Source organism: Tursiops truncatus, chromosome 20 (assembly GCF_011762595.2).
Source record: "Tursiops truncatus isolate mTurTru1 chromosome 20, mTurTru1.mat.Y, whole genome shotgun sequence".
In the NCBI taxonomy this organism is placed as follows: Eukaryota; Metazoa; Chordata; class Mammalia; order Artiodactyla; family Delphinidae; genus Tursiops; species Tursiops truncatus.
This window is the reverse complement of record NC_047053.1, coordinates 44454950-44468409: the sequence shown is the minus strand read 5'-3', so window position 1 is coordinate 44468409 and position 13460 is coordinate 44454950. Positions and strand designations below refer to the sequence as shown.

General features: G+C 36.9%; 1 protein-coding gene across 11 annotated transcripts in view; it reads right to left on the bottom strand.

The window, feature by feature from the left end:
• CEP95 (centrosomal protein 95) overlaps positions 1 to 13460 on the bottom strand; it is a 59554-nt gene that overhangs the window by 20674 nt on the left and 25420 nt on the right. For all 11 annotated transcript variants that reach the window (XM_019944439.3, XM_019944440.3, XM_019944441.3 and 8 more), the window contains 3 exons: positions 12895 to 13007; positions 12570 to 12699; positions 11393 to 11546 (listed from right to left, as the gene is read on the bottom strand). In XM_019944439.3, the coding sequence (XP_019799998.1) occupies positions 11393 to 11546; positions 12570 to 12699; positions 12895 to 13007 (397 nt within the window). The remainder of the gene's footprint in view (positions 1 to 11392; positions 11547 to 12569; positions 12700 to 12894; positions 13008 to 13460) is intronic.

Below are 13460 nucleotides of genomic sequence, written 5' to 3'. Positions count from 1 at the left end.
GCCTGCCGATGCAGGAGACACGGGTTCGTGCCCCGGTCTGGGAGGATCCCACATGCCATGGAGCGGCTGGGCCCGTCAGCCACGGCTGCTGAGCCTGCGCGTCCGGACCCTGTGTTGCGCAATGGGAGAGGCCACAATAGTGAGAGGCCCGCGTACTGCAAAAGAACCAAAAAAAAAAAAAAAAAAGGATCATACAACATGATCAAATGGGATTTATCCCAGGGATGCAAGGATTCTTCAATATATGCAAATCAATCAATGTGATATATCACATGAACAAATTAAGGAATAAAAACCATATGATCATCTCAGTAGATGCAGAAAAAGCTTTTGACAAAATTCAACACCGATTTACAATAAAATCTCTCCAGAAAATGGGCATAGAGGGAATCTACATAATAAAAGTCATATATGACAAACCCACAGCAAGCATCATACTCAATGGTGAAAAACTGAAAGCATTTCCACTAGGATCAGGAACAAGAAAGACAAGGATGCCCACTCTCACCACTCTTATTCAACATAGTTTTGGAACTCCCAGCCACAGCAATCAGAAAAGAAAAAGAAATAAAAGGAATCCAAATTGGAAAAGAAGTAAAACTGTCACTATTTGCCAATGACATGATACTATACGTAGAAAATCCTAAAGATGCCACCAGAAAACTACTAGAACTAATCAGCGAATTTGGTAAGGTTGCAGGATACAAAATTAATGCACAGAAATCTCTGGCATTACTATACACCAACAGTGAAAAACCAGAAAGAGAAATTAAGGACACAATCTCATTCACCACTGCAACAAAAAGAATAAAATACCTAAGAATAAACCTGCCTAAGGAGGCAAAAGACTTGTACTCAGAAAACTATAAAACACTGATGAAACAAACCAAAGATGACATAAACAGATGGAGAAATATATCATGTTCTTGGATTGGAAGAATCAATATTGTGAAAACGACTATAGTGCCCAAAGCAATCTACAGATTCAATGCAATCCCTATCAAACTATCAATGGCATTCTTCACAGAATTAGAACAAAAAAATCTTACAATTTGTAAGGAAACACAAAAGACCAAGCAATGCTGACAAAGAAAAATGGAGATGGAGGAATTAGGCTCCCCGACTTCAAACTATACCACAAAGCTACAGTAATCAAGACAATATGGTAATGGCACAAAAACAGAAATATAGATCAATGGTACAGGAAAGAATGCCCAGAGATAAACTCACACACATATGGGCACCTAAATTATGACAAAGGAGGCAAGAACGGACAATGGAGAAAAGACAACCTCTTCAATAAGTGGTGCTGAGAAAACTGGACAGCTACATGTAAAAGAATGGAATTAGAACACTACCTAACACCATACACAAAAATTAACTCCAAATGGATTAAAGACTTAAATGTAAGACCAGACACTATAAAACTTTCAGAGGAAAACATAGGAAAAACACTCTTTGACATAAACCACAGCAAAATCTTTTTTGACCCACCTCCTACAGTAATGGAAATAAAAACAAAAATAAAAAATGGGACTTAATTAAACTTAAAAGCTTTTTAACATCAGGGAAACCGTAAACAAGATAAAAAGACAACCCTCAGAATGTGAGAAAATATTTGTAAATGAAACAACAGACAAAGGATTAATCTCCAAAATATACAAAGAGCTCATGGAACTCAATATCAAAAACACAAACAATTGAGTTAAAAAATGGGCATTAGACCTAAATAGACATTTCACCAAGGAAGACATACAGATGGCCAAGAAGCACATGAAAAGATGCTCAACATTACTAATTATTAGAGAAATGCAAATCAAAACTACAATGAGGTATCACCTCATGCTGGTCAGAATGGCCATTATCAAGAAAGTTAGAAACAACAAATGCTGGAAAGTGTGTGGTGAAAAGGGAACCCTCCTACACTGTTGGTGGGAATGTAAATTGATACAACCACTATGGAAAACAGTATGGAGGTTCCTTAAAAAACTAAAACTAGAACTACCATATGACCCAGCAATCCCACTACTGGGCATATACCCTGAGAAAACCATAATTCAAAAAGAGACATGCACCACAATGTTCACTGCAGCACTATTTACAGTAGCCAGGACATGGAACCAACCTAAATATCCATCAACAGATGAATGGAGAAAGAAGATGTGGCACATATATACAATGGAATATTACTCAGCCATAAAAAGAAAGAAAACTGAGTTATTTGTAGTGAGGTGGATGGACCCAGAGTCCGTCATACAGAGTGAAGTAAGTCAGAAGGAGAAAAAAAAATACCATATGCTAACACATGTATATGGAATCTTAAAAAAAAGTTACTGATGAACCTAGTTGCAGGGCAGGAATAAAGAGGTAGACATAGAGAATGGACCTGATGACATGGGGTGGGAGGGTGAAGCTGGGACGAAGTGATAGTAGCATTGACGTATATACACTACCGAATGTAAAATAGTTGGCTGGTAGGAAGCAGCAGCATAGCACAGGGAGATCAGCTCGGTGCTTAGCAATGACTTAGAGGGGTGGCATAGGGAGGATGGGAGGGAGGCTCAAGGGGGAGGGGATATGGGGACATGTATATGCATATGGCTGATTCGCTTTGTTGTGCAACAGAAACTAACATGGTATTGTAAAGCAATTATACTCCAATAAAGATGTATTAAAATAAATAAATTAATAAAGTGATCAAAGGGAAGAACCTACAACCAAGAATACTTTATCCAGTAAGGCTCTCATTCAGATTCAAAGGAGAAATCAAAGCTTTACAGACAAGCAAAAGCTAAGAAAATTCAGGATCACCAGACCAGCTTTGCAACAAATGCTAAAGAACTTCTCCAGGCAGAAAAGAAAAGGGCACAATTAGAAACAAGAAGAATACAAATAGAAAAGCTCACCATTAGGCAAACATACAGTAAAGGTAGGAAATCATCTGCATGCAAATATCATATCAAAACCAGCAACTGTGAGAAGAGGAAAGCAAAAATGCAGGATATTGGAATTGCATTTGAAATTAAAAAACCAGCAACTTAAAACAATCTTGTTTATATATAGACTGCTATATCAAAACCTCACGGTAACCACAAACTGAAAATCTACAAAAATACACGCACAAAAAAGGAATCCAAAGACAACACTAAAGTTAGGCATCAAATCACAAGAGAAGAGAACAAAAGAGAAAGGGAAGAAAACAGACCTACAAAAGGAAATCCCAAACAATTAACAAAAGGGCAATAAAAAAATACATATCAATAATTACCTTAAACATAAATGGATTAAGTGCTCCAACCAAAAGACACAGACTGGCTGAATGGATACAAAAACAAGACCCATATATATGCTGTCTACAAGAGACCCACTTCAGATCTACGGACACATACTGAATGAAAGTGAGTGGATGGAAAAAGGTTTTCCATGCAAATGGAAATCAAAAGAAAGCTGGAGTAGCAATACCCATTTCAGATAAAATAGACTTTAAAATAAAGACTGCTGTAAGAGACAAAGGACACTACACAATGGTCAAAGGATCAATCCAAGAAAAAGATATAACAACTGTAAATATATATGCACCCAACATAGGAGCACCTTAATATATAAGGTAAATAAATACAGCCATAAAAAGAGAAGTCAACAGTAACATGATAATAGTAGGGGACTTTAACACCCCTCTTTCATCAATAGATGGATTAGCCAGATAGAAAATAAATAAGGAAACACAGGCCGTAAATGACACATTAAACCAAATAGACTTGATATTTATAGAGCATTCCATTCAAAATCAACAGAGTATACATTCTTCTCAAGTGCACACAGAACATTCTCCAGGATTGATCGCATGTTGGATCACAATGCAAGCCTTGGTAAATTTAAGAAAACTGAAACCATATCAAGCATCTATTCCAACCACAATGCTGAGATTAGAAATCAACTACAAGAAAAAAACTGTAAAAAACACAAACACGTGGAGGCCAAACAATATGCTACTAAACAACCAATGAATCACTGAAGTCAAAGAGGAAATCAAAAAATACCTAGAGACAAATGAAAATGAAAGCAAAATCTATGGGATGCAGCAAAACAGTTCTAAGAGGGAAGTTTATAGTGATACAATCTTACCTTAGGAAACAAGAAAAATCAGAAATAAACACCTAACCTTACACCTAAAGCAACTAGAGAAAGAAGAACAAACAAAACCGAAATTCAGTAGAAGGAAAGAAATCATAAAGATTAGAGCAGAAATAAATGAAATAGAAACAAAGAAAACAATAGAGAAGATCAATGAAACTAAAATCTGGTTCTTTGAAAAGATAAACAAAATTGATAAAAGCTTTAGCCAGACTCATCAAGAAAAAGAGGAAGGGGGCCCAAATAAGTAAAATTAGAAATGAAAAAGGAGAACTTACAACAGACACCACAGAAATACAACGGATCTTATAAGAGACTGCTACAAACTAGATGCCAATAAAATGGACAACCTGAAAGAAATGGACAAATTCTTAGAAAGGTAAAATCTCCCAAGACTGAACCAGGAAGAAATAGAAAATATGAACAGACCAATCACAAGTACTGAAATTGAAACTGTGATTTAAAAACTCCCAGCAAACAAAAGTCGAGGACCAGATGGCTTCACAGGTAAATTCTATCTAACATTTAGAGAAGAGTTAACACCTATCCTTCTCAAACTATTTCAAAAACATTGCAGAAGAAAGAACACTCCCAAACTCATTCTATGAGGCCACGATCACCCTGATACCAAAACCAGACAAAGATACCACAAAAAAAATAAAATTACAGGCCAATATCACCGATGAACATAGACGCAAAACTCAACAAAATACTAGCAATCTGAATCCAACAATACATTAAAAGGATTATACAACACGATCAAGTGGAATTTTATCTCAGGGATGCAAGGATTTTTCAATAACTGCAAATCAGTCAGTGTGATACACCACATCAACATATTGAAGAATAAAAATCCTATGGGGCTTCCCTGGTGGCACAGTGTTTGAGAGTCCACCTGCCGATGCAGGGGACACAGGTTCGTGCCCCAGTCCGGGAAGATCCCACATGCCACAGAGTGGCTAGGCCCGTGAGCCAAGGCCACTGAGCCTGCGCATCCAGAGCATGTGCTCAGCAATGGGAGAGGCCACAACAGTGAGAGACCTGCATACTGCAAAAAAAAAAAAAAAAAAAAAAAAAAAAAAAATCCTATGATCATTTCAATAGATGCAGAAAAAGCTTCTGACAAAATTCAACAGCCATTTATGATAAAAGAACTCTCCAGAAAGTGGGCAGAGAGGGAACATACCTCAACATAATAAAGGCCATATATGACAAATCTACAGCTAACATCATACTCAACAATGAAAAGCTGAAAGCATTTCCTCTAAGATCAGGAACAAGACAAGGATGTCCACTCTCGCCACTTATACTCAACATAGTTTTGGAAGTCCTAGCCACAGCAATCAGAGAAGAAATAAAAGGAATCCAAATTGGAAAAGAAGTAAAACTGTCACTGTTTGCAGATGACATGATACTGTACATAGAAATCCTAAAGATGTTACCAGAAAACTACTAGAGCTCATCAATGAATTTGGTAAAATTGCAGGATACAAAATTAATACACAGAAATCTGTTGCATTTCTGTACACTAAGAAGATCAGAAAGAGAAATTAAGGAAACAATCTCCATTTACCATTGCATCAAAAAGAATAAAATACCTAGGAATAAATCTACCTAAGGAGGCAAAAGACCTGTAACTCGGAAAACCGTAAGATGCTGATGAAGGAAAACAAAGATGACACAAACAGATGGAAAAATATACCACGTTCTTGGATTGGAAGAACGAATATTGTCAAAATGACTGTACTAGCCAAGGCAATCTACAGATTCAATGCAATCCCTACCAAATTGACAATGGCATTTTTCACAGAACTAGAACAAAAAAAATCTTAAAATCTGTATGGAGACACAGAAGACCCTGGATAGCCAAAGCAATCTTGAGAAAGAAAAATGGAGCTGGAGGAATCAGGCTTCCTGACTTCAGACTATACTATTGATACAAAGCTACAGTCATCACAACAGTATGGTACTGGCACAAAAACAGACATATAGCTCAATGGAACATGACAGAAAGCCCAGAAACAAACCCATGCACCTATGGTTTATTAATCTACAACAAAGGAGGCAATACTATACAATGGAGGAAAGAAAGTCTCTTCAATAAATGGTGCTGGGAAAACTGGACAGCTACATGTAAAAAAAAAAATGAAATTAGAATATTCTCTAACACCATAAACAAAAATAAACTCAAAATAAAGACCTAAATGGACCAGATACTATCAATATAGAACTCTTATAAGAAAACACAGGCAGAACACTCTGACATAAATCACAGCAATATCTTTTTCAATCCATCTCCTAGAGTAATGGAAATAAAAAATATAAATGAATGGGACCTAACTAAACTCAAAAGCTTTGCACAGCAAAGGAAACCATACACAAAATGAAAGCACAACCCACAGAATGTGAGAAAATATTTGCAAACAATGTGACCGACAAGGGATTAATCTCCAAAATTTACAAGCAGCTCATGCGGCTCACTGTCAAAAAAACAAAAACAAAAAAAGAACAACCCAATCAAAAAATGGGCAGAAGATCTAAACAGACATTTCTCCAAAGAAGACATACAGATGGCCAAGAGACACATGAAAAGATGCTCAACATCGCTAATTATCAGAGAAATGCAAATCAAAACTACAATGCAATATCACCACATACCAGGCCATCATCAAAGTCTACCAACAGTAAGTGCTGGAGAGGGTGTGGAGAAAAGGGAACTCTCCTGCACTGTTGGTGGGGAAGTAAATTGGTACAACCACTATGGAGAACAGTATGGAGGTTCCTTAAGAAACTAAAAACCATATGATCCAGCAATCCCACTCCTGGGAATATATCTGGAGAAAAACGAGAGTTTGAAAGGATACATGCACTGCAATGTTCACTGCAGTGCTATTTACAATAGCCAAGACATGGAAGCAACCTAAATGTCCATCAACAGATGAATGGATAAAGATGTGGTATATATACAATGGAGTATCACTCAGCCATTAGAAAGAATGAAATAATGCCATTTGCAGCAACATGGACGGACCTGGAGATTATCATGCTAAGTGAAGTCAGTCAGACAGAGAAAGACAAATAGCATATGATGTCGCTTATATGTGAAATCTAAAAAAAAAAAAAAAAAGATGCAAATGAACTTATTTACAAAACAGAAACAGAGTCACAGATTCAGAGAACAAATTTATGGTTACCAGGGGGAAGGGTTGAGAGGAAGGATAGATTGGGAGTTTGGGATTGACATGTACACATTGCTTTATTTAAGATACATAACCGGGCTTCCCTGGTGGTGCAGTGGTTGAGAGTCCACCTGCCGATGCAGGGGACATGGGTTCGTGCCCTGGTCTGGGAGGATCCCACATGCCACAGAGCGGCTGGGCCTGTGAGCCATGACCGCTGGGCCTGTGCGTCCGGAGCCTGTGCTCCGCAAAGGGAGAGGCCGCGGCAGTGAGAGGCCTGTGTACCGGGGAAAAAAAAAAAAAAAGATACATAACCAACAGGGACCTACTGTACAGCACAGGGAACTCTACTCAATATTCTGTAATAACCTATATAGGAAAAGAATCTGAAAAAGAATGGATATACGTATAACTGAATCACTTTGCTGTACACCTGAAACTAATGCAACACTGTTAATCAATTATACTCCAATATAAAATAAAAATTAAAAAAAAAGAAGTCAAGGACCAGATGGCTTCACTGGTGAATTCTACCAAACATTTAAAGAATACCAATCCTTCTCAAACCTTTCCAAAACACAGAAGAAGAAACACTTCCAAACTCATTTTACAAGGCCAACATTACCCTAAAACCAAAACCAGACAGGACGCCACAAAAAATTACAGACCAATATCCCTGATGAACATAGATGCAAAAATCCTCAACAAAATATTAGCAAATGAATTCAACAGTACACTACAAGTATCATGCACCATGATCAAGTGGGATTTATTCCAGAAGTGCAAGGATGGTTCAGCATTCACAAATCCGTCACTGTGTACACCAAACAAAAGATAAAAATCATATTATCATCTCAATAAATAAAGAAAAAACATTTAACAAAATTCAACATCCATTCATTTTAAAAACTTTCAACAAACTGGGTATAGAAGGAGTGTACCTCAACATAATAAATGCCATATATGACAAGCCCATAGCTAACATATTCAACAGTGAAAAGCTGAAAGTAGTTCCTCTAAGATCAGGAACAAGACAAGGATGCCTGCTTTTATTCAACATAGTACTACAACTCCTAGACAGAGCAATTAGGCAAGAAAAAGAAATAAAAGACATCCAGATCAGAAATGAAGAAATATAACTTTACAGATGACATCACATTATATATAAAAAACCCTAAAGAAGCCACCAAAACTGTTAGAATAAATGAAGTTAGTAAAACTGCAGGTTACAAAATCAATATACAGTTGTTCCTTAGGGCACTGATTCCACGCAGCCAAAAATCTAAGTATAACTTTACAGATAGTGCTCCGTATCCACAGTTCTGCATCCATGGATTCAACCGGCACTGATGACAGTATAGTAGTATAGTACGTATTTATTGAAAAAAACCTATGTATAAGTGCCTGCACAGTTCAAATCCACATTGTTCAAGGGTCAACTGTACAAAAATAGTTGCAATTCTATACATTAATAACAAACTATCAGAGAAACTGGAGTTACTCAGTTTTCCTAGGTCTCTCCCATATATATGTGTTACTAAACTTTTGTTTTCTCCTCTTTAAAAAAATAAAAAGAGATAAATTAAGGAAAAATCCCATTTACAACTGCTTCAAAGAGAATAATATACCTAGGAATAAATTTAACCAAGGAGGTGAAAGACCTGTACACCAAAAATTATAAGACGCTGATGAAAGAAATTAAAGAACACACAAATAAATGGAAAGATGATCTGTGTTCATGGATTGGAAGAATTAATACTGTTAAAATGTGCATACTCCTCAAAGAGATCTACAAACTCAATGCAAACCCTATGAAAATTCCAATGGTATTTTTCACAGAAATAGAACAAACAATCATATAATTTGTTTGGAACCACAAACACCCCAAATAGCCAAAACAATCCTGAGAAAAAAGAACAAAGCTGGAGGCCATCACACTTCCTGATTTCAAACTATATTACAAAGCTACAGTAATCAAAACAATATATTGGCAAAAAACAGACACAGAGCTTAATGGAACACAATAGAGAGCCCAAAAACGAACCCATGAATATATGGTCAATTAATTTATGATAAAGGAGCCAAGAATATACAATGGGGAAAGGATACCCTCTTTAATAAATGGTGTTGGGAAAACTGGACACCACATGCAAAATAATGAAACTGGACTCCTATCTTACACCAAACACAAAGATCAACTCAAAATGAATTAAGAGACTTGAGCATAAGACCTGAAGCCATAAAACTTCTAGAAGAAATAAAGGTAAGTAAAAAGGCACTAACCTGGCTGACATTGGCCTTGGCAATGATTTTTTGCATTTGACACCAAAAGTAAAGGCAACAAAAGCAAAAATAAAGAGGTGGGGCTATTAAAACTAATAAACTTCTGCAAAGCAAAGAAAACCACCAACAAAATGAAAAGACAATCTACCAAATGGGAGAATATATTTGCAAATCAGGTATCTGATAAGGGGTTAATATTCAAAGTATTAATTCAACAGCAGAAAGAAAAAAAAAAAATCCAATTAAAAAATAGGCAGAGGAACTGAACATTTTTCCAAAGATGACATACAAAGGCCAACAGGTACATGAAAAGGTGCTCAACATCACTAATGATTAGGGAAATGCAAATCAAAAACACAATTAGATATCAACTCATACCTATGGGAATGGCTATCCTCAAAAAAAGCAAGAAGTAACAAGTGTTGGAAAGGATGTAGAGAAAAGGTAACCCTTGCGAATCCTTGGTGGGAATGTAAATGGTGCAGCCATTATGGAAAGCAATATGGAGGTTCCTGGAAGAATTAAAAATAAAACTACCATATGATCCAGCAATTCCACTTCTGGGTGTATATCCAGAAGTGAAAAGAAATCACTACCTCAAAGAGATGTTCACTGAAGCATTATTTACAACAGCAAAGACATGCAAACAACGAAGTGTTCAGTCGATGGATAAAGAAAATGTGATATATACACAATGGAATATTATTCTGCCATAAAAAAGGAAATTCTGCCATTTGCACAACATGAATGGTCCTTGAGGGCATTATGCTAAGTGAAATGAGTCAGACAAAGACAAATACTCTATGATATTACTTTTATGTGGAATTTTAAAAAATCAAATGCATAAAATACAGAGAAGAACAGACTGGTGGTTGCCAGAGGTAGGGGGTATGAAGGATGGGTGAAATGGGTGAACTTGTTCAAAAGGTAGAACTTACAGTTATAAGTTCTCAGAATATAATGTACAGTATGGTGACTACAATTAATACTGTATTCTGTATTTGAAAGTTGCTCAGAGATTAGATCTTAAAAGTTATCATCAGGGCTTCCTGGTGGTGCAGTGGTTGAGAGTCTGCCTGCCAATGCAGGGGACACGGGTTTGAGCCCTGGTCTGGGAGGATCCCACATGCCGCGGAGCAACTGGGCCCGTGAGCCACAACTACTGAGCCTGCGCGTCTGGAGCCTGTGCTCCGCAACAAGAGAGGCCGCGACAGTGAGAGGCCCGCGCACCGCGATGAGGAGTGGCCCCCACTCGTTGCAACTAGAGAAAGCCCTTGCACAGAAACGAAGACCCAACACAGCCAAAAATAAATAAAAATAAATTAATTAAAAAAAGTTATCATCACATAAAAAAACTGAATGTGAAATAACAGATGTTAATTAAACTTACTGTAGTAATCATTCTGCAATATACACATATATCAAATCATTATGTTGTACACCTTACATGATACAATGCTGTATGTTAATTATATCTCAATAAACCTGGAAAAAATTAAAAATAAAAAACAGAGATATGAAGAAAAGATACCAACTTTGAGAGAGTAATTTCTTTGAGGGAAAGAAAAAGAATGTGGGGACAAGAGAAGAGATTTTAACTCTATTTCTTAAACACAAAAGGTGTAAAGCAAATATAACTGTTAACATCTGCTACTTCTAGATGGAGATACAGGTATTTGATATTATTTTTGATGCTTTCACATATTTCTGAAATATTTAAAAAAGAAAGCCAGTCATTAGATCAGAGTGGCTAAGTGGTTTCTGGGGACGTCCTTAACCTGGCCTGAGATAGGTACCTGGCCTTTGCTTCTTCGGCCCATACTCCACGATGCTGTCACTATGCTGAGACAGTGTCTCATCATTTCCACTTTCCACCTCTTCATTTCCAATATCCTCCTCTTCAAAGCTGGTCTTCTCTTTAATTCGATCACCCAGGGCACTTTTTAACATCTATCAAGAAAATTCTTTTTAACATCTTTCATTGACTTCAGCAGAATGCAAGTTGGAAAGATTAGACAGATATAACCTTTTAAAAGTTTTCTCAGATAATTAAGCCCAAGTTTAGACACAAATTTTCAGATGCTTATGCATAGTTTCTAAAGGATATATATACATCAATGCCATGGACTATTCAGTTTCAATAAACTTAAGAGTAAGTCACACAGGGATTTAATATATTTATTCAATGATACCCCCAAACTACAGTATTTTGTGAAAATCAGAGATCCATCTAATTTTATACCAAATGTGTCTTTAGTGACAAAGGGAAACAATACAGATATATCTAAAGATATACGGTTTAATATAATCAGTTACATTAAATTATTTAGTTTTCATCAGAATTCGATAAAAATTTGGGACTTCCCGAGTGGTCCAGTGGTTAAGAATCCGCCTCCCAATACAGGGGATGCGGGTTCAATCCCTGGTTGGGGAACTAAGATCCCACGTGCCACAGGACAACTAAGCCTGCACACAGCAACTACTGAGCCCGTGCGCTCTAGAGCCTGCGTACCACAAATACTGAGCCTGTGTGCTCTACAGCCCACGCGCCACAACTACTGAGGCCTGTGCACTTTGGAGCCTGCACGCCACAACTAGAGAGCCCACGGGCTGCAACTACTGAGCCCACACACCACAACTAGAGAAGACCGCGTGCCGCAATGAAGAGCCCGGGCACCTCAATAAAACATCCCGCATGCCGCAACTAAGACCTGACACAGCCAAATAAATAAATAAATAGATAGAATTTGATAAAAATTTGGATAAATCTATACCAAATTTGGTTACATAATAAAAGGCTAGGATATAATTTCTCATCCTATGTCCTACCTGCTTGACTTATGGAAGATTTTCAGTAAGTAAGACGCAACTAACTTCCTAGTACCTTAGCTTAGCTCTCACCTTCAATTGTAAAATCACTTAAATGCTCACCTACTATGGCAATCTCAATACAGATTAAAAAACAAGACTTGCCCAATCTAGTTCAGAGAGGCGCTGAGATAGTTTCTCTGATACTGCATGTAATTCTTGTTCTGTTAACCTCTTTCCTGCCCTCTGGGAGAAAGGTGAATCCCAGGATGAGACTGCAGTTCTGTTTTCATACCTGTAATAAAAAGTGACCTTGTGACATATTTAAGTAGACAAGTGTATGTACATTACTTAGTTCAAAACTACTGTAATACATGTTTTACCAAATATTTCATACTGGTCTTCACAGCAAAATTTGGAGAGTATATCCTTAACTCTTCAAATCCCTTTGCAGACAGACTGTAAACATTGAAGCCTACAGTAATGTTACCTTTTTCCTTTGGGAAGCTTCCTTGTCCTAGAGCCTTGGACCTGAACTGGATACATTTCCTGTTTGCCATCTTTAGACAACTTGGAATTTAAGAAAACTCTATTATCTGGTTCCTATTAAAAACAGAGTTGATTTGAAAGAGATATAAGGAAGACACAAAAAGAAGAACATTTTGGGTGTGATGGGAAGGGAGGACCTGTAACACAAAGCTAGATCCCTTCATTCTCCATGTTTTGCTTTTTTAAGACACACATTTGTCAAAACACTCCATTGATTCCCAATGCCAAAGGATGGAGCAATGTCTATAAACTTGTACTCAAAGAAAAAGCATGGCTCAGGATTGCATTCAAATATAAATGCAAGTAAGGTGTTCTCAAATATAAAAATTTAGGAGTTACAGCTACATGTGGACAATGATAAAATGATCAAATCGCAAGTGGAAAGTATTAAAGTCATTATCTTTCATATCAAGAAGTCAATAGAAACTGTCCAAAACTGAAACAAGACAAAACCTCCAAAATATGAATATAAGCTCAACATTTTAAACAATTTATTTCTTAACTTTA